At 54.8% G+C, this 26065-nt stretch overlaps 1 protein-coding gene across 6 annotated transcripts in view; it reads right to left on the bottom strand.

The window, feature by feature from the left end:
• NDRG1 (N-myc downstream regulated 1) overlaps positions 1-25301 on the bottom strand; it is a 56437-nt gene extending 31136 nt beyond the window's left edge. For 2 of the 6 annotated variants that reach the window (XM_055082279.1, XM_055082281.1), the window contains exons 1-3: positions 25154-25300; positions 12986-13066; positions 9518-9553 (exon numbers count right to left, since the gene is read on the bottom strand). In XM_055082279.1, the coding sequence (XP_054938254.1) occupies positions 9518-9553; positions 12986-13048 (99 nt within the window). In that variant the 5' untranslated portion in view covers positions 13049-13066; positions 25154-25300. Of the gene's footprint in view, positions 1-9517; positions 9554-12985; positions 13067-18257; positions 19469-22502; positions 22667-22869; positions 23053-25153 lie in introns of all 6 variants that reach the window. The other 4 variants (XM_055082280.1, XM_007106434.3, XM_007106436.4 and 1 more) reach the window with 4 other exon arrangements.
• Positions 25302-26065: the final 764 nt, after the last annotated feature.

The following is a 26065-nucleotide window of genomic DNA, read 5'->3' as shown; positions in this document are numbered from 1 at the left end:
CACAGATGGCAACAGCCAGCCTCCAGGGCTGAAGCCTAGCACCCAAAGGTACACAGCTGCAGGTAACAGAGTTAAGATTCCGACAGGCCCTCGGGCCTCTGAGTCCTGATACCTGGCCCACTGGGACACCTAGAAGAGACGAAGATCTCAAAGAGGTCAAGCTCCCTCCGTTTCTCAGCTTTCCTTAATGTTGTCATCACATCGAGAAACAGACAAGTTAGAGTCAGGAAGCGATCTGTAGCGGGGGAAAGGGTGCCAGCCTGGGAATACAACGGGAAGCTGGAACCCACGTGAGGACGGCGATTCTCCAAGCAAGAAAGAATCAGGAGGAAAGTCTCTCTTGGATTAGGGAAAAGAGGGAGCAAAGGAGGCCTGTATGCTGAGTCTGATGCTGTGTTTATGTCACAATCGTGACACCCTGGGGACAGTGCTACTACCCCCAGTTTTGCAGATTAGACGACTAAGCCCCTAGGAAGTCAGGTGACTAGCCAAGAACGCAGGGCTAGCAGAGGGAAAGCTGATCTGAACCCGCTTCTGTCCACTGTATCTATTTTGCAACACCAGGAGATGGGCGTCTACACCAGGTCAGCCTGATGGCCTGGGCTGGACCGACCTGGGAAGCCCATCGGAGCCCCAGCACGGGGATGCTGTCGGGCGAGGTGCTCCGTCCCCTCCACCAGGAGGGCATTCCCAGGAAGCCCACAGAGGAGGGCAGAAGAGGCAAAGCCTCCCTCGGCACTGACCCAGATGGGTGGCGCTGCCGTCTGTCACTCGGAGTTTGCTCTAAGTCCCGACGGCTTTCTCAGAAGTGAGGCTGGGGGCAGGCGGGGATGGGAAATGGTGGGTTGAGGATGTCTAAGCCTCCGAGGTCTGCCCACCTTCAGTCAGGGGGGCAGGAAAACAAGAAGCAATCGTGTGCAAAGAAAGAAATTCGTAAAAGGTCACCATTTCCATTTTCCCCGTGAGCTGATCTGCTTCCAAGAGACGGGAAAAAAAAAAAATCAGCACCCACGCAGTGGGGATCAGACGTCCCCCCGGGGCCCAGCTCCACCAGACTGGACGCTCCAGAGCAGGAGCCAGACCCCAGGAGACCCTCCTGCCCCCACCCCCCCATCCCCTCCACCCAGAGGCCCTGTGGGTAACGTCAGCTCATTGCCCGGAGATCCCTGGTGAGCACACAAACACAGATTCCCATGGAAACCGAATCAAATCAAACCATCCAAATAACTAAAGATCCAGGTGGAAGGAATTAGAAATAGCACCAGGAGAGGAGATTTGGGGCCAAAGGAAGTTACCCAGCCCCTGAGCGGGGAGTGACGAGCAGTGGATTCAACTCTGCTGTCCCCTTGCTGCCCTAGCCCCCCCCCACCCCCCCACCCCCCAGTTATATGGCCTTTGGCTCCACACTGAGTCAAGCGCTGCCATCTATCTCATCATCGTGTGACACTGGGCAAGTCCCTTAAACCCTCGGAGTCTCTTCAGCGCGGTTGGCAACAAAACCTCTTTTAAAGGGTTGTTTTGAGGATTAAATGAGATGATGCAGGAAGAGAGGGCAGCACAGTTTCTGACACACTGCTAATGCTCAAGATACACCAGCTCTTACGACTCCCACAGTTAGTATGTATCTAACAGTCAGATGGACCAAATTTAGGACTATCTCAATAGTACCCTTTGACGAGTTTCTTAACATCTCCAAACTGGTCTCTCATCTGCTAAGGAGAGTATCATTTCCCACCTTGGCAGGGAAGCCCTGAGACAATGGGCGGGCACGCAAATACCCATTTGCTCCCTTCCCACCTCTTCCCTCCCCTCAGTGGCCTTCCACAAAGCCTCCCCACCTGGAGCAGAAGGGGTAGGGCTGGATGATAAAGCATCTGCCAGCTCTGATATTCTTGGATTCTAGAATTCTAGCCAAAGAAAATAAACCAGAACCCAAAATACTCTCACTTTCCCCACTCAACAGATTTGCAAACACAACTGCCTAGTCTGATGCCAGAAACTTCTCTGCAGAGTCAGATCAAACCACTTCCTTCCTGCAGCCCCAGCACCTCAGGCCAGCCGCCCACCCAGCTCCGTGCTCTGAGGGCTCCAGAGCCTCTCCAAGGGGGGACAAAGTAGGGTCTCGAGAGCTGCCCATCCTAAGGTGACGTCAGGCTGGAAGAGATAAGGCCGAGATGCCATCTGCTCTGGCAGCTAAGCTGTCTCCTAAGACAGCAGCTCTGGAGCTGCTTCTCACTGAGGACCTCTGGGCTAACAGTGTGTATTTTGATTCACGCAAAAAAAAAAAAAAAAAAAAAATTCTCGACCACTTTGGGAAAGGAAATGAGTCTGCCCGATTTAGTCAAAATGCTGAAGCACCAAATACTCCTCGAAAAATAACATTGGCTGCTTTTGGACACACACAGTGAGGCAGCTCAGCCTCCTTAAACTCAACTCCCAAAGCGCTGCCCAGACAGGGCCCAGATTCCATGAGCCGTAAGGACCAACTGAATGAACAGATGAAAGTGGGCTGCCGTTGAGGCATGTCAGTTCTCGGGTCCTTACAGCAGCTCCCCCTCAAGGTCTTGAACATAAACCCACCATAGCACTGTTCGGATTATCTACCTGGCCAGATCGTTTTTGATAGAAATTGCAAAGGTGACCTAGAATCTAGCACTGCGGTACATGTCATGGTTGAGAGAGCTGATCTGGGGCAGAGTTGGGATCGACGGGGCCCCTGCACAGTCGCTGGCCATGGGAAAGCCTCAGTTTCCTCATCTGTCAAGCAGGCATGAGGGTACAAAGTCCCAAAAGATTCAACAAAAGCCCCCGGGAAGGCCTGGGCCCTCGCCTGGCTCATCAGAGGAGCTGAAGCCCACAGCAGGCAGCAGACCGTCATTTTGCAGGGGCTCCCGCGTGAATCCAAGGTCAGGGTGTGTGGGAGAGTCTCCGGGCTGGTACGCTCTGCAGCCACCCTTGACCAAGGCGCTGCCAGTCTCTGCTCCCGGCCCTGTGACCCAGAGAACATCAGCCATCACGGTGTACGGCATCTTCTGAAGGACATCCTTCAGCGAGCCACACCCACGATTTTAAAGACTGCTGGAAATCTGGAGGAAACCTTCACAGATATCATGAGTCAACAAGATCTAGTAGCCAAATCTAAATGAATATAGTCTTATCCAAAGATCTTTTTGGAAACCACCTTGACAAAGTGTCACTCGGCACCCGGATGCAGCTCAAATATTGTGATTCATTTGTAAGATGGACCCTAGTAACAGCTTACAGGAAGAATTCATTTCGCCCTTGGAGGACTCAGAATCCAAGCCAGAGGGACCTCTGCATGTGCCAATGCCTCTGCATGGGTGATCGGTCCCTAATCTTCTCCTGTCATATGACTTCACAAATCACTCAGGTCTCAGTCCAATGTCACCTCCTCCAAAAGCCTTTCCTGACCCCTTAACCGAAAACCTGCCCCACCTCATCAACCTGCACCATCGTCTTCCAAGCGCCTACAGTAGCTGGGGTTGTCATTTTGCTGAATCCTTCATGTGTGTTGCCTCCCCCTTCTAGGGAGTCAGGAGGCTGGTGCAATCCTAGCCCTGCCCCTCTCCCGCCCCGTGACCTCAGGCAAGCGACTGAACCTCTCTGCGCTCAGGCTCTCCATCCGTCAGATGAAGACAGAGTTCGTTGTGCAGTAGGAAAGCAAAACCGGGCAGCACCCTGGGAATGGTGCTGAGCTATTCGTTTAGAACTGAAGCCCCCGGAGAGAGGGCTCGCTGCCTGTCAGGCTCACTGCGGTATCCCCAGCACCTAAGACAACGCCAGGCACAGAGCAGGCATTTGTTCAAGGAACAAAGGAATGCACAATTGGGAAAATGCATCCACCTCCCAGGACAGCTCTGGGATTCACTGGGAGGGCTCAGCCCAGGCTGGGGCACGATGCTGATGAGCCGTATCCTGCCTCCCCAGCCCCTCGCCGAGGTTAACCTCTGTGGTCTCCAGGTTGCCACCCTGCTGATGCTGAGAGGACGTGGCAGCCCGCCCACTCCAGCCCCAGCCACCTTCAAGTTCGCCTGCGCAGGGTCCAAACTCCTGTTCCCTGCTCTCCCTACTACCTGTGCCCGGAGAAGGGAGCGCATAACAGTGCTTGGCAAACTGCCAAGAGTGACACAAAAGCGAGGAATTATCTTCACAGAGAAGAGACAAACTACGTTTCCCAGGTTTCTTGAATGACCAAAATTTTAGAAATCTACAATAACCATAGGACCCAACAATTCCACTTCCGGGTACGTACCCAAAAGGACTGAAAGCAGAGTCCTGGACAGATGTCGCACACCCATGATCACAGCAGCACTACTCACAGCAGCAGAAGGGTGGAAGCAACCCAAGCGTCCACCGGTGGATGAAAGGATAATTAAAATTCGGTCTAGAGCTACAGAGGAGTATTATTCAGCCTTAAAAAGGAAAGACATTCTGACACAGGCTACAGCGTGGATGAAACTTATCTCACATGACATTAGGTGAAATAAGCTAATCACAAAAGGACGAACAGTGTGTGATGCCACTTACATGAGCTACTTAGAGTAATTAAATTCTTAGAAACGGAAAGTAGAATGGTGGTTGCCAGAGGCTGGGGGGAGGGGAACGGGGAATTCGTGTTTCATGGGGACAGAGTTACAGTTTTGCAAGATGGAAAGAGTTCTGGAGGTTGCCAAGGGGAAGGGGGTGGGAGAGGGATGGACTGGGAGTTTGGGGTTAGTAGACGCAAACTATTACATAGAGAATGGATAAACACCAAGGCCCTACTGTAGAGCACAGGGAACTCTATTCAATATCCCGGGATAAACCATAATGGAAAAGAATATAATAAAGGAGTGTATAAACTTGTATAACTGACTCTCTTTGCCGTGCAGCAGAAATTAATGCAATTTTGTAAATCAACTATACTTCAATAAAAAAATTAATTTAAACATTTTTTTAAAAAAGAAAGAGTTCTGGGCTTCCCTGGTGGCGCAGCGGTTGAGAGTCCGCCTGCCGATGCAGGGGACACGGGTTCGTGCCCCGGTCCGGGAGGATCCCACGTGCCGCGGAGCGGCTGGGCCCGTGAGCCATGGCCGCTGGGCCTGCGCGTCCGGAGCCTGTGCTCCGCAGCGGGAGAGGCCACGACAGTGAGAGGCCCGCGTACCGCAAAAAAGAGAAAGTTCTGAGATGGATGGAAGTAATGGTTGCACTATATTATGCATGTACTTCATGCCACTGAAGTGTGGACACTTAAAAATGGTTAGGATGGTAAATTTTATGTTGTATGTATTTCACCACACACACAAAAATAAAAATTGGAAAAACTTCATGATACAGTTGGTAGGCCGGGTGTGTTATTGGACCAATACTGATTGGGAAACATCACATCACGGTTCCCCTCTATCACTGTCCTCTCTACACAAGGCTGGAGCGACTTTCCCCATTTCACAGATGAGGAAACTGAGGCCGAAGGGAGGTGAAGCATCTTGCTCTGGGTCAAATAGCCAAGAAAGGGCAAACCCGGCTCTCGAGTCTGGGTGAATCTGTGGCCTTGACCCTGGGGAGGAGGGACATCACAAGGCTGCTGCAGGAAGACAAAACCACAGAGGGGATAGCTGCTTCGGTGGCGGAAGCGGGACCAAGAGCTGACATTTCAGTGACAGAGAAAGTACGTTAGTCTCCCTGCCCGAAGCCCCGCCCAGCCCAGCCCCGAACGGTCAGCCAGTCCGTGGGGCTGCCACTCAAGCTTCACAGCCCCCAGAGCCCGTCAAACAGCCAGGGAGATCAGCTCGGTGGTTTGTGACCACCTAGAGGGGTGGGATAGGGAGGGTGGGAGGGAGGGAGACGCAAGAGGGAAGAGATATGGGAACATATGTATATGTATAACTGATTCACTTTGCCGTAAAGCAGAAACTAACACACCATTGTAGAGCAATTATACTCCAATAAAGATGTTAAGAAAAAAAAACAAAAGCAGTCAGGGCCACGGCTGCCACAGCTGCTGCATCTTCGCAGCTCTCCTGCCCTGTCACTCGTCTCTCCCTGTTCTCAGGAGGGTGGGAAACAATCAGACAGAGGACCAGACGTCAGCACCCTCAGCTCCCCGCACCTCACAACCCTGGACAAACGACTCCCCTCTTTCTCTGTCCTTCAGTTTCCCCAGCTGTAAACTGAGGGACTGGGTGAGCCAAACCTGGGACCCCTGGAGACAACCTATTCACCTCCCACTTTCCCAGAGCACCCCCATGTGCCCAGTGTCCTGTGAGACAAGAGACCAGCGGGCGGAGCTCTGGCCCGGGGACAGGAGAGGCAGAGACCTTGGCCCGTGAACGGCACAGTAAGAGCGCGGGCTTCCTTCCCGCTCAGACAGACCTGGGTGCGATGTCCAGTCCCAGCCTCTGGCCTCAGTTTCCCCATCTGAACGATGAAGATAACGGTACCTCTGCTTATGCTGTTGTTGAGGGGTTAAATGAGATATTGGCCGGGAAGCCCTTAGCACAGGGCCTGGCTCGCAGGAAGCACCGTTAAGCCAGCCTCACCAGGCGTGGGCAGAACGGGAAGCTCTCAGGGCTGGAAGAGGGAAGGCCTGGGGTCTGGTGCCACCCTCCTGTCACTGCAGGGGACCTCAGGCAAGTGACTTCTGAGCCCTGACTCTCTTCTTCTTAAACAAGTATAACAAAGAGTAGAACCAGAGGCCATGTCCCATGAGACCAAGCGCTCCTTGAAGACCAAGGTCTGTGTTCTGGGTGCCGACGCAGCCAGTGAAGTGATGGGTTCGGGTCCCCCCATCCTTTGATGGCCTAGAAGGTGCAGGGAGCTGACAGTCTGAGTCACAGTGGGACAAACGAACCAGAGACGGTCGGTGATGGGTCAGGCTGAGTGACTAGCCATTGTCCTGGGGCCTGAGCTACTCATAGCCCCGCCTCCTGGCTCAGTCTTAGACCCAGGGAGCCGTCCTAGTCCTACCCACCCCAGGTCCCTCTCTGTTCCTCTGCACAAAGGTGGGCTGAGCCCACCGGGTGGCCTGGCTTCCAGCTCTAGTGGGGCTGCAGGCTCAGTCAAGACCACCCCGCTGAGCCCCCACCAGCAGTGACCCCAGAGGAGAAAGCGTGCCTGGAGGTCTGACCACGTTGCCTCCCACCCCCGGGGACATGTGCAGCGGGGAGCTGGTGGCTCAGGGGGTTCCCAGACCCCGGAGTCTAAGGGTCACTTCCACATGTCCATCCGCGCTTATAACCTGCATTCTTGCAGAGAGTGTAGCCTCTGCTTTCTGAGCAGTAAGCGCCGCTGTGAACAGCGCTGGTGCCTGAGTTACAGCCGGGAGAGACAGGGAGGGGGCCCTGAAGCCTGGCGGGGCCTCCCTGTCTGCATGACCTGGAGGCACCACTCGTCTGTAATAAGATGATACCAGAACCCACACCCAGGGCTCTTGCAAAGAGTAAATGGGCGAACGTAATTAAAATAAAGTAAAGGCGGCATGCTTAGAACAGTGCCTGGCACATAGTAAAGGCTCAAAATCAGTCATTCTGACTGCTTTAGTAATTTTACAGGTGGAGGTAAGGGAGGCTCAGAAGAGTTGAGTAACTTGTTCAAGGGCACACACCTCGAAAGGGTCAGCTAGAATTAAATCCGGTTGGCCTGACTCAAAAAAGAGGGGAAAAAAGATGCTTTTGTTCAAGATGCCATGACATCTCAGCTGTGGCCTGACTGTGGCAAGTTTCACCGTCTGGGTGGCTCGGTTTCTCCATTCATAAAATGGGGAGATGCCAGCCCTGATCTGAGTTCACCCACTGCAGAGGCACCGAGAGGCTGGGACAGCAGTGACGCTATAAACCCAGGGCTGATGAGTCTGAGAGCTGCTCCTGGGGGCCGAGAGGGCATCTCCAGGCTCAGCTGCTTTTAATCACAAACCCCTGGGGTGGAAATGACCTGTCCCAGCCCAGGCTGTCCCTGCAGCCTGCCCCAGATGCCCACTGACAGCGAGGGCGGCGAGAGGGCCCCAGGCTGGCAGGCCCTCCCTCGGGCAGGCGGCATCCCTGCCAGCTCACGGAGTCGCCTTCAAGCCAAGCCAGCACCGCTCTCAAGTAAATGGCATGTGATGGCTGCTAACCCTTGCTCAGGCTGCCTACCCTTGGCCCTGACACCGACGCTGCTAGGAGGCTGTAAAAGCAGGTTTCGCGGTCAAATCACACAGGGCACTGTGCTAGCCGTGCAACTGAGGGCCAGGCACGCTGAACCTCTGAGCCTGTTTCCCCAGCTTTAAGAATGGAGACAGCAATCCCGACTGCATAGCGCTGCTGGGGTTCAGTGGGGCGTCCCCTGCAGAGTTCAGGTGCCACACGTCTGGATGTCCAGGGCCTGGTGCACAGTGGTGGTGTAATAAGCGTGCTCTGAACAAGTCGATGTTACACAGTAGGATGTGTTGGCCTCAGAGAACAAACGGCCGGACAGAAACCAACACCTCGGACACAGCCCATGGGTTCCACGGGCGCGGGTCGGGGTGGTCTCCAGGTACAGCCAGGATGACGCATAAGTGCGCTAAGGCCCACACACCTTGAGTGTGCTCTTCGCACATTCACCTCCCTGATTTCACACCAGCCAACGTTTCCAACCCCTCTCCCTCTTTCCCCTTCCTTCCAAAGACAACGCCAAGATTCCCAGCCTCTGGTGGATGGTGGGCCTATCATCGAAATACGAGATTCAGGAGGATGAGTGAGCTATTTGGGGGGGAAGGGGGTGTAAGGTACGATGGAGACGCAGGGCTCAGGTTGGGCCGGAAGCCAGGGCACCTGCGTGATGTGCAGGCAGAGGTCCAGGTGAGCGTAACAGCCTGCATCTGGTCTGTCTTCGGTCCTGTCTTCTCCGGGAAGCCCACAAGACCCGGATGTGCTCAGGCTTCCGGCTCCACCCCCAGGACCTGGCACAGCATGGGGCCCATGGCACAGCATGGGGCCCACGCAGCTTTGGGATAATGAGTCCAGGATTTACAGTTCCTGAGGTCCTGACCCGCCCCTGGGCCATGAGAGGCCAACCCACTCTCCCCAAAACTTGTTCTTGGACAAACCTTCAGATGCACCTCCCACCTTGTTCTCATGTCAACCTGGAGCAGAGATGGAGCCAGAAAACCACAGAGAAGGCTGGTTTCACTTTCCCAGGCAGAGCCAAGAACATCAAGCCTCTGCTTCCTCCATCCCCTCCCATCGCAGGGTCCCAAGCCCACTCAGTGTCTTGCCATTTCCTCCACACATGCCCCACAGCTCTGCCCAGCTCTGCAGGGTTGAAGGGGGCTGGATATCTGTCCTGCTTTCACAGGGGGTAACTGGCTCCTACTCCCTTGGCCAGAACTCAAACGCGCTTCTCTCCGGGGAGAGAAGCAGAGTGTGGGGAATCAGCTGAGGCCACTTCCTTCTCTCCCCTTACCCCTAACATCTAAACACTGATCTAACCAATGGGAGAAAAAGGAAAAGAGAGAAGACAGAGTAGGAAAGGGGGAAGGGAAGCCACGTCCTCTACTTGCCTGAACATCAAACTCTTGCAGGAGGCCAGTGATGGTCTGTGGAAAGACAAGAGAGATGGTCAGTTTCATCAGTTTCCCGGGGCCGAGAAATAATGTCAGAACACACGGACCTCTCCATGCCCTGAGTCTGTTATATCTACCCTCTGTCCTCTGTGGGGCCTCTCTAATGCCTTACAGAGAGAGACTTTTCATCTCAAAGAAGAGCAGTCCAGCAGGAAAGTAGACACAGTAGATGGATTCCTTTTTGACTGCAGCCTTAGTGAAAAATGATCTGAAGGTCTAAGCTGACCACAAGCTTGAGAGATACAGGACTGTAATTGCCTATTAACTGATCTCTCTGTCTCCACATATGTGCTACACTTTTAAAGCTCAAACCTGACCATGTTACTGCCTTTAAATTTCTTCACGACAGCCTATCACCTAGATTAAAATCCAATCTCTCATGGGTGAAAGAGGAGAACAGAGCATTTCCCTCAATCCAACAATTCTGAGTGTCCAGCCCAAATTCCATCTTTCACCAGAGCTGACACTGGCAGGCCAAGCCCAGGAAGACAGGAAAGGGGCCCTTGTCCCCTGGGTAGCAGTGAAAGTACAGCTCAGAGTTGAAGCTGGAGCCACCCTGGGCCAAAGTTTCCAAGAGATGTTATTGGCATGCTTTCCTCTCAGCTCAGAGATGGAGTTCAAACACCCCCTGAAAGCGGAGGCCCAGCTAGACCCACCACTACCCACCATGAAAGAAAACAGCTCAGGAGAGCAAAAGGCAAAAGAGGTGAAGGAAGGGGAAGGAGGACCCCTTGGGACAGCCAGGGGTTGGAAGATAAGATTGTAACAGCCGCCTGCTGAGGGAGATTAAAATAGCTTCACACCCCCTGGGGCTGGGGTTAAGAACATTAGAGAGTTTGATAAATTCAGTTTGATAAATTCAAGCAAATGTGGCCAAAAATACTTCGTGTGTGTGTGTGTGTGTGTGTGTGTGTGTGTGTGTGTGTGTGTGTGTGTTGCTAGAAGGGAGTAGAAAAGCTATTCTGAACAACCCTAACCTTCAATATGTTAACAAGAGTGCAGAGGTCATCCAGATTGAGGACAGACATCAGGAAGAACTTCCCAATAGCAAACCTAATTAAAAACGCTTGGCTGAGTCAATCTAAGGAACTGGAAGGTTTACTTCGATCTAAACCTTGAAAGAAAGGGTCAATATCTACTTAGAGACAGACTGTCATGTAACCTGGAGTTGATAATCTTTTAGATGTTTGTTTGAGAAGTAAAATTTTCCAAGGGTAGCACTGTGCTGCCTAAAATATATAAATGCTATGTTTAAAAATGCATTTACGGGCTTCCCTGGTGGCGCAGTGGTTGCACGTCCGCCTGCCGAAAAAAAAAAAAAAAAAAAAAAAAATGCATTTACCCTTGCACTCAGCAATGCCACGTGGGGAGTTTACCTTAGAGCTGCACCTGCATGTGTATGAAATGACGTACATGTAAGATCCAATGAGTGTATGAACATCCTGCAGCACTGTTGGTGATGGTAACGTGGACCCAAGTGTCCACATACAGGGCACTGGTCAAATAAATGTGGTGGAACACTGACACTGGAAGGAGAGAAGCAAGTGCTCTGTGGACTGATGTTGGAAAGGTCTCCAACTTAAGTGGTTAAATAAATAAAGCAAAGCACGGTATACTATTTCATATGGTTTTTCAAAAGGGATAAGAATATGTTGATATGTATTTGCATCACCTAGGGTTTTTTTTTTTTGTATGTTTGTTCGCTTTTCAACACTGTGTCAAAGATTCAGACAGAAGAGGAAATGGATTTGGAGCATGAATAGTGAATAGTATTATGGTTGGCAAACTATGGCCCTCCCCATTACTCCACCATATTTTGTAAATAAAGTTTTATTGGAACACAGCAAGCCCGTTTGCTTACATATTGTCTAGGGCTGCTTTCATGCTGTAACTGTAAAATTGAGTAGTTACAACAGAGACCATGTGGTCCTCAAAGCCTAAGATATTACCATCTGGCCCTTTATAGCAGATGTTTGCAGACCCCTAGCATGGGAATGATCTCAAGCATTCTGCAGCTTCACCTGGCCTGGCTTCTAATGCTAGCTGTGTCACCTATCCAAATGAACTTGCGCAATTCCCTTCCCAACAAGACCAGTTTCCTTATCTATATAATGGGAAATAGAAAGTTGCCTCCCACTTTCATAATGAAAAGTCCATGAAATAATGGACCTAAAACAGAGCAGCCACTAGCAGAGTCATAAAGGAATTAAATAAGCCCGTTCCAGCGGCAGCTGGCCTGAGCTTGGCTCCATGCCTCATATTTTGTAACCATGTGACCGACGGAAGAGGACAAATTAACCTCCTGGAGACTCAGCTTCCTCTTCTGTAAAATGGGAACAATCAATGAACCTAGTTTCTGATCAACCACAGCCTTATCCTTCTGTTTAGCAGGAGAAAATCCATGAAGTATGACTGGCCCAGAGACAGGCACACAGGACGTGGCTCATGCATGTTAATTATTACTTTCAAAAGCATTTAGTTGACCTTAGAGTAACTGCACTTTTGAACCTGAGCTTTACATTTTTAAAAAAGGTGTCTCATCACCGGCCGTTACGAGGCTCCGTGAGAACTGGGACATGAACATAGTTTAAAGATACAGTGTCAACTATGTAAATGAAAAGGCTTTTCACATCCATCCACAGCCGGTCCAGGATGGATCATGCCAGGCTGGGCTGTAGGGCAGGGGCTTCTGTTTCCAACAGGGAGGCCTTGTAGACCTGAAAGGTTTGGCCAAAAAGATGGTAATAATTGTAGCGACAAGAGCTCATGAGCAAAGCTGGTCCCGTTCAGGGTGGACAGGGTTCTAACGGCTCCACATGAATTAACCCACTCTATCCTCACCCTGGCCCCATGACATAAGTCCTAGTGTCACTGTTTTTTAAAGTTGGGGGCCTGGAGCACAAAGAGGTTGAAGGATTTGCCAGTGGTCACAAAGCTGCAGGGTGTCACAGGCAGGATCTGAACCCAGATAGTCTGGTCCCAGTGTATGTGGCCTTAACCTCTAAGCTATGGGGCAGACAGAGTCGACGGACAACGGGCTTCATGCTGCAGGTTTCAGAACCACAGGATGCCAGAGGTGGAGGTGCTGAGAGGAACTCTGGTTCAATGTCCTTACTTCACAAATGAGATCAGTGGGGAGAGGGCAGAAAAGCCAGCGGTGGGTGAGAGGCCTGGCCGCAGTGCCTTAGCACTCGGGAGCCAAGCTGGGACTTGAACTGGTACTTCTTGTCCCTTTGCATTCCTGGACAAGGTGACCTGTGGAAACCAGGAAGCAGCGGACATGTGCGTGTGTGTGCATGTAGACACACGTGGCGGTGTACATGCATGCATGTTCCTATCGTGCACACGCGTATGCCCGTGTACGAGTGGGCACGGGATGGGGTTACCAGGGGCATCTCCACTCACCTCCCCTTTCTCCACCAAAGGCTTCACCTCAGCGAGGTCCACGTCCTGCAGCTCCCGAGACATGTCCCTGCTGTCACCTGCCTGCCAAGGGACAGAGACCAGGAGGTTAGCGCTTCCTGCTGAGCGATGTTTTCAGAAAGGAGCAAATCTGAGGCGAGGGAGCAAGCCTGCACTTGCACAGCCCAGCAGCTCCTACCTCCTACCCACCGCCCCATCCCATCCCACTCCTGCCCCCGGGGACCCAGGGGAGTAGACTTCCTAGGATGGGAAACTGAGGCTTACGGACGCACCTACACTCAAAGCCAGGCCCTCACACCCAGTCCAGGACCACCCACCACACCGAGGACGTTTCTCCCTGCATTTTAGAAGGAGAGCCACGTCGCCGAGCCCAAAGTCAGGCAGCCCCAGCTTGACGACCAAAAGGGGACAGAAGGTCGCGGAGGCCCGCCACAGGCAGGCGTGGCACTAGCTTCCGCCTCCTTCCTCCTCAAACTAGAGGGGCCCCGACAGAGGGGCGGCCACGCAGATGCCCCCGTGTCCACCTCTGTGCGGGGCACTCTGCTCCGTGCCGGGGGGAAGAGGGGCAGGGGGCAGGCAACACCTCAAGCCAAGGGGTCTGACACTGAACACTCAGGAGGATTCTGAAAGAAAAAGGACCTTCGAGGCAAAAAGCACTTCATGAGCCAGAGCAGGGGTGGGAGAGCAGCGGTAGGGAGGGCAGGGATGGGGGCAGAGATCCGGGTGGGGCAGAAGAGGTCCTCCTTGGCTCCGACACCCAGGCAAGTGCAGAAGAACCAAAAGAGCCAAGCTGAGCAGAGTTCGGGCGTGGAAATGCCACCATAATCGACTCCCTGGGGAGCGAGGCTTGGGTGGCGACAGTTACCGAGCACACACCTGCGTGCCTAATGGAGGACCTGGTGGCATAAACGTTTCTTGTTACGGATGAATGGTCAAACTGCGAGAACGAAGCGCCCACCAGTACCGGGGTGAGGCACAAAGAGCCCAGAATGAGGGTTCCGTGCTGCAGGCAGAGGCCCACGAGACGGGGTGAAGAAGTAAGTGACAGGAGGAGGCCAGGGACCCTCAGGTCACAGACCCAGACCTTCCGAATCGGGTACTTGGTGAAAAGCCGCCTGACCTCGGCCTTCAAGCTGCTCCTTTCCAGGATGGGGACCTCGCCCCAAGCTTCCCACAGATGTTAACAGCCAGAGAGAGAATGCAAGTCTCTGAACTTGCAGCCCGGGGCTCCTCTGAAGATCCAGCTCCCCGAACCCAGAAGAGCCCTCTTTGTGACACACCTCTCAGAGGTCAGCGGGCGACAGAGCAGGGGCCCCCCGGCACCCAGGCCTGTGCCGCCGGTACACGGCATTCCGTGGGCAGATCCCCTGGGATGCTCGGGTCTGGGGCCCCGGCACGATTTCCCCCAGTAGATAACCAGCCCCACAAGAATGCCTTTATGCAGCCTTTGGAGTCCAGGCTCCAGAACATTCTGAAAACAAAGTCGGTTTTATATTTGTGAACATTTCTGGGCAGCTGCCAGCTTGGAAGCAGGAGGCATGAAAAGCCAAGGTCTGTCGGCCTTGCTAACTCAGCGTGTTCGTGGTCCCGAGACCCTGGCCGTGGGACACCTCGCCTACACAGCCCAGGGAGACTTCCAGAAGCCCGGGGCTCTGGCAACGCCACCCTTCGTGCTCAGAGGGAAAGGACTTTACATTTCACAAGGGCTCCTTCAGAAGCCAGGGATGAAATCGGGGTCTCCCGTTACCCTCTGGGCGGGCCCGGGCAGGCCTCCTCCAGCCCCATGTGTGAGCTCCTTAGGACAAGTAGCCTACCCGGCCCCTTCCCTTCCCTACCTGTAGCTCCTAGCATCACAGCCAGGTACAAAGTCGGGCCTCAACTCGCTTGTTGAATAGATAGATGAACGGCTTTCGTGCAGCTTCAGGGCAGTGTTTGTAGGTAAATTCACTCTTACATGATCACTAGACCACAAGAGTGAAACGCTTTGAAAACAGGTCTACATTTATAAGGGCTCATCCCAGGCTGCAGTTCAGCCCGGTGTGCTCAGGTCTCCTTAGCTGCCAGATGCCACGATTCCACTAGAGTGTTGGCCTCTACCTGCCCCCTCATCCTCTTTCAGAACTAGAAATAGTTCAAGTCCAACCTTCCTGGCTTCCCAAACATGCTCCCAGAGAAATCTCTATACTCCACACCTTCTTTTCCTTCCGACAACCCAGCTTCTCAGACCCCAGGAGACAGTGGGTTGAAAAGTGGCACGCGTCCCTTAAACATCAGCATTTGAGAATCGCTGCTTTGGGAGGGTTGGGTGAGGGCGCCTCCCGGAGCCCCACCCTCCATGTGCTCAAGGCCCTGGGGAGGCTCAGGCCGGAGCCCACGGAGAGCTATCCCGGTGTTTGCCTAAACGAGGGTGATTCTCTCCCCCCGCCATTTGGCGCCGTCTGGAGACATTCTTGATCATCACGACTGGGCGATGCTACTGGCATCTAGTGGGCGGAGGCCAGGGCAGCTGCTAATCATCCCACAGTGCACAAGATGTTCCCGCAGCAGAATTATCCGGTCCCAGTAGGGAAGAGGCTGAGACACCCCGGCCTAGACCAAGAAGCAGCTAGTGAGGTCCCCAGGACCCTGAAGTCTGCAGGGAGACCAGATAAAGCAGAGGGACGCTCCAGTTCTCCTTGTCCGGGGCAGGGGGGTGCCTGCAGGCCCGGGGCAGCCTGTAGCTGATAACCGTAACTGAAAACGTCCCAACAGGAAGAGCTGGCCAGGACCTCCATCTAGGTCACTGCCCGCAATAACCAAGGCTGCCCAGATGGGCTGCAGAGGGTGCACCTTGAACCTTCCCCCGCCCCGTGCCCCCCACCGCCCTCCCTGAGCTACTGGAGGAGCAAGAAGACAGCCTGCTTGCCACCCAGCTCTGCCGACTTAGGCCACTTGAGGCCAGCCCTGACCCTGTCTCCGTTGCGTCAATCCAAAAACTTCGCAAACTTGTGGTTCAGAAGCTGTTTGCCTAAAGGAAACTTTATAAGGAAGTTCAGTACCTAAAAATGGATTGTTTTTAAGGAGAAAGCTGACATGCTTTGGGTGAAGCCAGGGACATCTCCCAGCAGCCCCTCGTGCCCCCTTCCCATCATCTGCCACCGCCCCCCTGGCAAGACTAGCCCTCAAAGACCATCTGGGTTCCAAGAAGCGTGGACTGTACGGCGATTTACTCGGAGGTGGCTTTCCCGTACAGTAGGTTCTCATGCGACAGGCACTGAGCAAAGAGAGGACGGACCCCTGATAGCTCCGTTGACAACTCTACTATGTGATAAGTCAGGGACCGATGGGAGGTGACCTGATCTGGGTGCTCTGGCTCGTGCCCCCGCCCCCTCCAGGTGCCACTTGGAGGGTCACACCAGGGTCACTCCCCGCAGCCGACCTGAGGCCCGACTTGGCTCGCAAGCTCTCTCCCTGCACTTGAGGCCGAGTGCTGGACGCCCGTCCCTGCCCTTCTCCACGGCCTCCTGAAAAGTCCCAGCACAGTGTCGGACTGAAAAGGGCTGAGGCAATCATGCAGGGGACAGGGGGTGACAGGGCCAGGCCGCACAGGGCACAGGGGTGGGAGCCCAGGAGTCCGACTCCCAGCCCTCTGCTCCACCCTGCAGCATGGGGAGGGGGCCGTACCTGCCAACTGTGTCTCAGCACAGAAGGAAGTCGCTCCAGACAGGAAATGAGGTTGGGACAGGCCTCCTTCTGCTAAAACCCCACTCCGTGCCCAAAACAGGGCTCCAGGTCACAACGCCAGCTGCCAGACTGGTTTATACCACATTTTCCTTTCCCACCCACTTGCCCAGAAGGAATTCTGAGAAAACCAACATCGCAGAAGTGAAAGGTAGCCAGGAGCTAGGCGGGGAGACTTGAGGGTCAGACCTGGGCATCACCATTGATTGGCTCTGTGAGCTAACCTCTGAGCCTCAGCCTGCTCATCTATAAAATGGGCATAACAACTCCTGTTCCCAGCGAGCAGCAGCGGGGCTTAAATGAAACTATGGCACACAGAATCTGGCAAATAGCTGCTTAATTAATCAGGGCACTTTTCTGGTTGCCTCAGAGAGCGTGGACATCTGTGGGGACACAGTCCATGTTTTTTATACACTCTTAGAGCCCGAGTGGCCCAGCAAGCAGGGGACACAGAGAGGACCTTCAGCAGGTGCCACATGGGTTTCCAGCAATCAAACCCAATGCACCATCACACAGGTCAGTGAGTAACAAAGGCCCAAGGGGGGCGGGCAAATACCTTTCCAGTTCAACAGACCCAGGAGTCAGTCAGCAATTAGCTGGACTTCACGGGTTCCAGGGGAGCCAAGACTGAGATTTGTCCAGAGGAGGGAAGTAGGTGACCTCGGGGACTGCGAAGGCAGAGGGCGGAGGCATTTCAGGCGACGAGGTCACGTGAGAGCTGTTAACCAGTCACCAGGAGAGCGAGGGGCCACAGAGCCTGTGATTCTCAAAAACCCTGGCAGAGCCGCAGGAACGCTGCTTAGGAGTCGGGGCGTGGGAACCCTGCCACATGACTTTCCTCAAGTCATTCATCCCCTCCCTGGGCCTTGGCTTCCCATCGACAAAATATGTGGCATGTGTTCTATCGATAGCACATGGTCCCCAAAACCCAGGATGGATGGGAGCCCAGGCGGGAGGGTGCTGCATGCAGACAAAAGGGCCGTGTACCCTGGGGTCCTACCAGGGCCCCCATGCAGCTTGGCTCTGCCTGGATCCATCTGCCCTGGGAACCTGGAAGAACCTCTCCTCCCGGCCTGGACCCCTCCCTGTCCGTAAAACAGGAGTCTCCCTCCTGCTCCGGCACTCTTGCAGCAAGCCACACAGGGGGACCTATCTGCAAGTTCTGCTGGGCCCCTAGAACTCCCCCGAGGCAGGGCAGGGGTGTCCAGCAGACTAACATCCAGGATGTGCTCTGGGAGCCCCAAGATGCACCCATCTCAGCAAGAGTGGCCAAAACCCTGCACAAACACAGCAGGATCACAGCAACAAGAACTTCTATGGCACCTCCTGGGCTCCAAAGTCTCTCCCTCCTTTGAGCTTTCCAGCAACCCTAGAAGGTGGACCTTGTCGTGAACAATCTGACAGGGAAACGGAGGCACAGAGAAATTATGAAATGTACCCCCAAGCCACCAAGCATCAAGATGGCACAGCTTAAAGCAACCTTAAAGGGGACAGCTGACCATGACACCAGCTTGCTCTAAATAGACATACATACCGTGCACCCAGCCCCAGGGTGAGGATGTGCTGAGGATGGGCTATATGTGTGCCCAGGAGGCTTCTCCTGTGTGGATCATCTGGGGGAGTCATGTGTTTCTCCCTCTACCATGGGCAGCCCCCCAGGGCCACCACGAGAGGCCCCCTTCCCTGCAATACCACCCGGGATCTTCCTGTAGGTTCTCAGCCCCCCTGAACCACCACGAGAGGCCCAGTCCACGTCTTAAGACTTTTCTGTTCTCCCTTCACAATACCCAGAAGGACTTCTGTGTTTAGCTTTTCCGCAGAGTGCCTTCCTGACGTGGCAAATCCAATACTTTGGAAAAGGGTTCACTGCATTGTTCTATCTGTTCCTCAAGGAGGTCCCTGGGAGAATGTGGATCTGATCATCCCAGCTTACAGATGGGTCACCTGAGGCTCAAACGCCTAGGCCCACGTGACTCCCTTAAGGCCTAGACTCCATCCTTCGACGTGGGTGCTGGTGTGCAGGGCAGGGGCGGACAGACCACAGCCTCCCGGAGTCCTTCAGTGAAGCAGAGAGAGAGGGCCCAGGAGCGATTGTTGATAAGTTTGCATCGATTGTGATGGTCAGCCTGTGGTCCAGATTTTGTCTGCTCCAGAACACGTCTGCTTTCCAAGCCACGTGAAAGCGGTGTTTTTTCCAGCACACTGGGCTCCTTATAGAACAGAATTTAAAAGGGGGGTGGGGGGATCAATGGGTGCTGCTGTCGCCACAACATCTTCCCCGAATACAGGGATCCCCGGAAGTTTCCAGAGAACAGACCCCCGGCTGCATTAACCTCAAGGAAAGTAGCCTTGGGGTACGCGTTGCCTTGCTGCGAACGCGTTCTTTGGTCCTTTCTTTGCCAAAGAGGTTTTGACGCCAAGCTACCAGGCAGTTCGTGGGTTCTCTTGATGTTTTCTGGACCTTTCGAAACCCAAGGCTCCGGGGAGGGTGAGGAACTTGGTGGCCTTAACTCTCAATGTTTTTCTTAAGTAATAAACCTAGTAGACAATGAGGCTGGACTCACTGGACCTTCAAGAAAGTTCCCCAGGTGAGGGGAAGGGAAGTCAAAAACAGGGCTTTCGAAAGTCAGTAAAACAGGGACGTCACAATTGCGGAAAAGAAGATCAGACTATGGGAATTCCTCCAGGTCCCTGGTGCTCTGCATGGAGGTTGAACCTCAGCAGCATGCAACGAGCTGTCCGATACTGAAAGAATGAAAAAGGGATCACTACAGAGAAGACACACCCCAGCCGCATGCCTTTCCCGGGTACCAGTCTAGAGCTGAAACGGAACTTGTCTGTGTTCGGCCAGAGCACAGAACCAGCAAGAAGGTCAGGGAGCGTGTCTGGGACACAATAGCAGGAAGAGGGAGGGGCCAGCGCTTGGTCCTCGCCCACCCCCTTCCCTGCAGCACCACCCAGGACCTTCCTGTAGGTTCTCAGCGGAGTTTTGGCAGCCCAGCTACGTGTCTGGCAGAGAGAAGGTCAGACCGTCTGCAGGCACGAGCAGAAGAACGGAAGTCCAAAGGAGGATGCTGGGTGGCTTAGAGGATTTTTCTGAGAATCTGCGGGACGAGCATGGGCCGCGCTGGATGGTCAGTGAGATGATTTGTGGAAAGCACACAGACGGATCCAGCGTTCGCTCTGGAGGTGGAGGTAGTTTCTTCCTACAAAACCCTCTGTCCCCGAGATGGGATGAGTGCCACGCTGACGGGGTCCTTCCCCGAACGGGTCTTGCTGCTTCTACCCTCTGGATGGCCTTCCGACCTTTCCTACACAAGAGGGCCCGAGTTATTTCCTTAATAAGTGGAGGTTTCCTTTGGACCAACATTAATTGAGTGCCTACTAAGTGCCAGGCTCTCAGGTCTACGGGGAAAAGGGTGAATAAGGAGACAGCCCAGAATGATCCAAGAAGGGTACCTAACCCAGCCTGCCTGCCTGCAGGGGAAGGCCAGGGAGGGCTTTCTGGAGAAAAGAGACAAGTTCAATGATTAATAAGGAGAGGGGAAAGGAGGTAAAGGCTCCCAGCTAAGAGAATCCTCAGAAGTACCTGCCTCTTAAGAATGCCTCTCACACCCACATTCAGAGAGGGCTGCCCAGAACCTTCTCAAAGCCAACAGGGTGGAGTCGGGGGTCAAGATGGGGGAACAGGATGGAACCCCGATCCCCATCCACCTCTTTAAGCAGAGCTGCACATGGGCGTAAAATTTATATGCACAGAGGTTTCCACAGGTTTAAGGAGGAAAAGAAATCTAGAAAAGAGAAGGCCCCCAGACTGCTATCGAACCCCATTTCCTACCACCTGTTGGAGGAACGGCCCTGCTGGAATGGAAACGCCTGGAGACGGAGCCCGGGTGAGCAGGGGTTGGCAGGTCTTCAGTAAATGATGAAGTCAAAGATTGGGTCAAAGAGAGACCTACGTGTGTGGACCCGAATCCTGTAACCTGGTCTGTTCGGCAGCGCCAAGCCAGATTCCCAGGGTTACGCAGGTCTCTTCTCACAAGGCGCCCACCCCGGAGAGCTGGGCTCCACGCACACCTGATCAGAGCCCCCCACCCCTCCTGCTCACCACCCTCCAACAAGCCTGGGCTGGCACAGCAGGGGCCAAGTGAGTGTCCCGGGAACTTAACCTCCTCAGGTTCTGCAGCAGAAATGGCCAACCCGCCTGTCCCTGTCTCCAAACATAAAGAGAAAGAGCGACCAGAAGGGCAGGGCTGCAACCAGACCGAGATCAGGGAGGCAGGAAGGGCTGCCTGAAATGAATCCAAGAAACAAAGTTCAGGCTCTAAAGACAGGTCCAGAAGGCTCTGGGCAGGGAAAGGTCCAGGGCGGCTCACGTGGAACAGAACCCCATCACTTGCTTCTGGACAAGCAGGTGACCTGCGCAAGCCTCGGTTTTCTGACCCGAGAAATGGCAGGGATGTCTCTTATCTCAACTGAACCAGGCGATGCCCTGAAGTCACAAGTCACGTTAGCCAGATAAGAGCTACTTACTGAGTACTGGGTCCCCAGACCCTGGAGGTATGAGAAATGTGGCCACCCCTTTCTTTTCCTCTCCCCCTACCCATTATTCTGGAGCAGGTATCCTCATCTCTGGCTGCCTTCAGTACACCCTACCCCCAGCCCAGCCCAGGGAGCTTTGAAACAATGCAGATTCCTGGCATATCCCAGACCTACTAGGCCTGGAAATCTGCATTTCAGACTAGGTTCCCATTACATTTTTATGCGTTCAGCATAAGTCTAGCTTTTTTTAAAAAATAAATTTATTTATTTTATTTATTTATTTTTGGCCGTGTTGGGTCTTTGTTGCTGTGTGTGGGCTTTCTCTAGCTGCAACGAGCAGTGGCCACTCTGTTGCGGTGCACGGGCCTCTCATCGCGGCAGCTTCTCTTGTTGCGGAGCATGGGCTCTAGGCGCACAGGCTTCAGTAGTTGTGGCTCACAGGCTCAGTAGTTGTGGCTCGCGGGCTCCAGAGCGCAGGCTCAGTAGTTGTGGCGCAAGGGCTTAGTTGCTCCGCGGCAATGCGGGATCTTCCCGGACCAGAGCTTGAACCCGTGTCACCTGCATTGGCAGGCGGATTCTTAACCACTGCACCACCAGGGAAGCCCAAGCCTAGCTTTTTGGAAAAACTACAAGAAGCAAAACATGAGTCCAGCATTTGCAGGCGCTCCCACTGGTCTGGGTAAGTTTAGAACAAAGGTTCCTGCCACTGACTGCCAAGGAAATGCCTTGTCATTTGTGGGATTGATTGACAGCAAAGTCCCTCATGGTGTCCTCACGGGCGAGTACTGTTCTCAGTTCCTTCCGTGGATTAACTCAATTAATATTTACACATCCCAGTGAGACAGTGTCTGTTATTCTCATTTTTCAGGGGAGGAAACTGAGGCCCAGAGCTCCTGATTGCCTCTCTGTACTTTTCATTCAAGCCCTTATGCAATCACCCCAACATGCTGTCATGAAAAGGAACAAAGGCTTTCAAGTCTGACTCTCTGGGTTCTAAGTCTGGCTCTCCCACTTTCAGTCACATGGCCCACGAGCAAGTCCCTTAAACATTCTTGGCCTTGGTTTTCTCATCCATTCAATGGAGGCAAGACAGCCCAAGCAGAGCTCTTGCAAGGATGAGAGGCGATGTGAGGATACAGCCACTGATCTGAAGAGAGAGAGGTCTTGTCCCTCCCCGGCCCCCTCCGCCTGAGTTGGGCCCCCCTCCTTGCTAGAATCTCAGATGCTGAGTCATCACCTTGGCTTCCTTTCTGAAGCACAGGGCCTTCTGAGTCACGCCTTGGATGGGATTCTCTGGAGTTGGGTCCCAAGGAAGAACTGCAGCTTCAGGCCATCAGAAAAACACAAAGCGATCTTTCTTCCCCATTCTTGCTGAGGCAGCTCAGGCCAGATTTCAATGCACTGAGGGGAGGGAAAGGGGGGTCCAGCTCTGTTTAGATCTGGGGTCCAAGCTGGAGGAGGCAGCCCAAATCCCATCAACCACCGCTTAGCGGGGCTGCAGCACTTTCTCACTAGACTGAGTCTGCTAATCTCTCAAGAACACACAATTCACACTGAAAATCAATCAATCAATCACCCACATTCTGTCTGGAAAGTTTCCTCACCAGAAACTCAGTGAATATCCAATTTATTTTTGCCCCTCTGACAGCAGAAAATAAATCTCTCAAGACCGAGACCCCCTTTCACCACCTTCAATCCCAGCCAGGAGACCCCTGGAAAGGGTCTTGGAGAGCCGATTCCCAGTTTCGGCTCATCCTTGGTAAGTCGTTCCGTGTCTCAGTTTCCATCTGTAAAATGGGTAGAAGTTGGACCAGTAGGTTGTGTGAGTTTTTAATTCCAGTCCAAATTATCAAACCAATAGACAGCAATAATCCTGGATCTGCTTCTCGGGAGAGGAGACCCCAAGAGATACTCCAAGTCTCCTTGGAAAGCCCAGGCACATGCTACCACCAAAAGGTCTACTGCCTCCTTGGGATGCTGGCTACCACGGGGTCATCGGGGAGCGGGGCAGAAGGGAAGGAGACATTCAATTCATCCAGCGTCTGTATTTGATCCCTGCCCAAGGGCCTGGCCCTGGGCCAGGTGCCAAGTGGTGGGGCGAGGCAGGCAACGCCTTCCTTCTCACTCTCTAATGAGAGACAAGGTCCCACAAAGCTAAGAAGGGACATCCCAGGCTTCCATCCTTACACCAGAGCACTGTCCCTTTGGAGGTTTCCCAGCACTTCCGGACCACCTCTGCCTCCCCTCCTCCCCTGACTCCCACCCTGTGCCGCTCCGCTCGCTCCAGCAGTTACCACCACAGAAGGCTGGGGGCTGCACCCCCACCTGCACTCCTCCCGTACTTGGTGAGCCCCTTGAAGGCAGGTGCCGGGGCCGGCACTCTCTGTACCTTGCTTATTTCAGTTCACGTTTGTGAAACTCAGTAACGATTCCAGAATTTCTATAAAGGAGGAGGCTGTGCTGGAAGGTTTGCTGTGAAACTGCATTTTCCATAGCAAGAACACGGTCTGTGTTTCGATATTTTGTTCTTTAGGAGAAGGTGAAGTATGGATAATGGCCATTAGGAGGAGGCTAGAGCCCTCCTGCGTGGCCACTGGCTGAACTCTCTTTGAATCTTTAATCTTTCCCAGTAACTCAAAGGAACCAAACAAACTTCAAACTGAAGCGCCCAGGACATCTGCGAAGAAGAGTTGGTCTCGGGCACAAGACAACCGGGCCCTCCGCCACCAGATTTCCCTCCCCCACCAGCTGCCAGGCACCTCCCCCTTCCAAGCCACAAATCGGTGCTGCCCCAGACCCACAGGGACGTCTGACAGCAGAGGCGACAGACGGGCGAGTGGGACTGGTGGGCTGGGGTGGGGGGGGAGGGGTAAGGAAAAGAGCCACTAAATCCCGGCGTCAGCCACTAACGTGACCCAAGCGGTGACCGCGCGTTTGCCCCGGAGCCCACCGCTTTGCACACGCCCTGCCCACGGCTGAACCAGAGACCGCGGCCGATGGCCCAGGAACGTCCGAGCAACTCCAGCGGCTCTCCTCCTGCAGGGCAGGAGAGGCGGGCCCGGGGGGCAGGGGAGAGAGGCGAAGCGGGGGAGGATGGGCGGAGGCGAAAATGACGCCACTCGAAGCCCCCTCCGGCCCAGGCCACCTCTTCCGCGACGCCACAGTGCCCACCCCGGGCCACCTCGGGGGCCGCACCCTGCCACCCTCCCGCGCATGTCACACGCGCTGTGACACACCTCGGACCCACCCCACCACACACACACACACACACACACACACACACACACACACACACAAGCGCGCCCCACCCCGGCTTCCAGGCTGAATGGGCCCCCGCCCCTCGGACGCACCCTGACTCTGGGCACAGTCCGGGAAGCAGGCACACCCATGCCCCTTCTCCCGCCTCATCCCCATCGCCGCTCACCCCTGCCCACCGCCTTTCTACACACGCGCACTCAGCCCCTCCTTCCCCAGACACCCCACTGCAGGGACAAACGCCACCCCGCCCCGACACCCGCACTCTTGGTCCCTCCCCCTGCTCCAGCTCGCCCCCGGCCCGCGGCGCCAGCTCTGATCCGGGAGGGCCCCGGGATCGCGGTCAAGGTGTGCCCCGAGCCTCTCCACCCCCGACCCCGACCCCCAGGATCCCACTTCCTCAGCTAGGGGAAAGGTGGACGGGGACCTTTTTTTCCACTTGTAGCCGAATCGAAACCCCTCACCCCGGCAGTGCCCGCGCCCCCAAAGCCCCTGCTCGCTCTCGCCCTCGCGCCACGGGGAAGCCGAGCACTTGCAGCTCCTCGGGGCCACAAAGGGCGGTCCAGGAGCTGTAGCAGCACCCACGGGCGACCGATCCCTCCCCGCCCGGCGGGAAGAGGGCGTCAGGCTTACCTGAAGTTGAGAGAGAAAAGCAAAAAGAGCCGGAGCTAGGCTGGCGGTGCCCAGAGGGAGCGACGAGAGCGGCGAAGAGAAGCGTGCGCTCCCGAGCCGGAGCTGGGAGCCAGGGGAGGTTTGTTTATGCCCCGGAGGAGGGCGACTTTATAGGCGCTGCGGCCCCGCCCTCCGCGCCTCGCCCCGCCCCCGCCCTCCCGGGCCGGGCGCGCAGCGGGGACACACCCCTCGCCGCTCCCTCCTCGCGGGCGCTCCTCCCGCTCCCTTGGGCGCCACCGGCCGTGCTGGGGCAGCGCGCGGCGGGCGCCCGCCGGAGCCGCCGCCTGTTGCGCAAGCCCGAGTAGGGGCGCGGCGGGGAGGGGCCTCCGGTCCCGGCGGCCGTTAGGCTCTGCTGTCCCTTCCTTCGCCCGGAAGGCCGGGGCCTCGGCGTGTGCAGCGGGCATGTGTGCACCGGGGATGCGTTTGTGCGCGGGTGCGTTGTGCCTGTGCGCGCTCGTGCGTGTGCATGCGGACTTCCGTGTGTCTCTGTGTGACCATCTCCACCTCAGAGTTTCTTCTTCCGAGTCCCGTCGCGCCACGCCCTGACATCCCTTACGGGCGACTCCCCACTTCCTCCAGGTTTTAGCTCCCGAGCCCCATTTAGCTGCCTCCTTTGCTTCCCGGAGACCCGCCGCCGGCGACGCTCACCCCATGCCCCTGCCTTGTTGCATCAGCTCTCCGCTGAAATGCACGCTCCCATTTAATCACGTCCGTCTTGCTCAGCCCATCCCACGGCCTGGACACCGCCCCGCCCCCACCCCCCGCACCGCTTCCTATCCGCCTCCCGAGTTCTGAGCCCACCCGCCCTTTCCCGCCCCGGCGTCCTTCTCCCCGCCCCCAGGACCCTGGCTGGAAGGGGAGATTCTCACTCTT

This window comes from Physeter macrocephalus, unplaced genomic scaffold (genome assembly GCF_002837175.3).
Source record: "Physeter macrocephalus isolate SW-GA unplaced genomic scaffold, ASM283717v5 random_47, whole genome shotgun sequence".
Lineage (NCBI taxonomy): Eukaryota > Metazoa > Chordata > Mammalia > Artiodactyla > Physeteridae > Physeter > Physeter macrocephalus.
The sequence above is the reverse complement of the archived record's forward strand: the minus strand, read 5'-3'. Positions and strand labels throughout refer to the sequence as shown.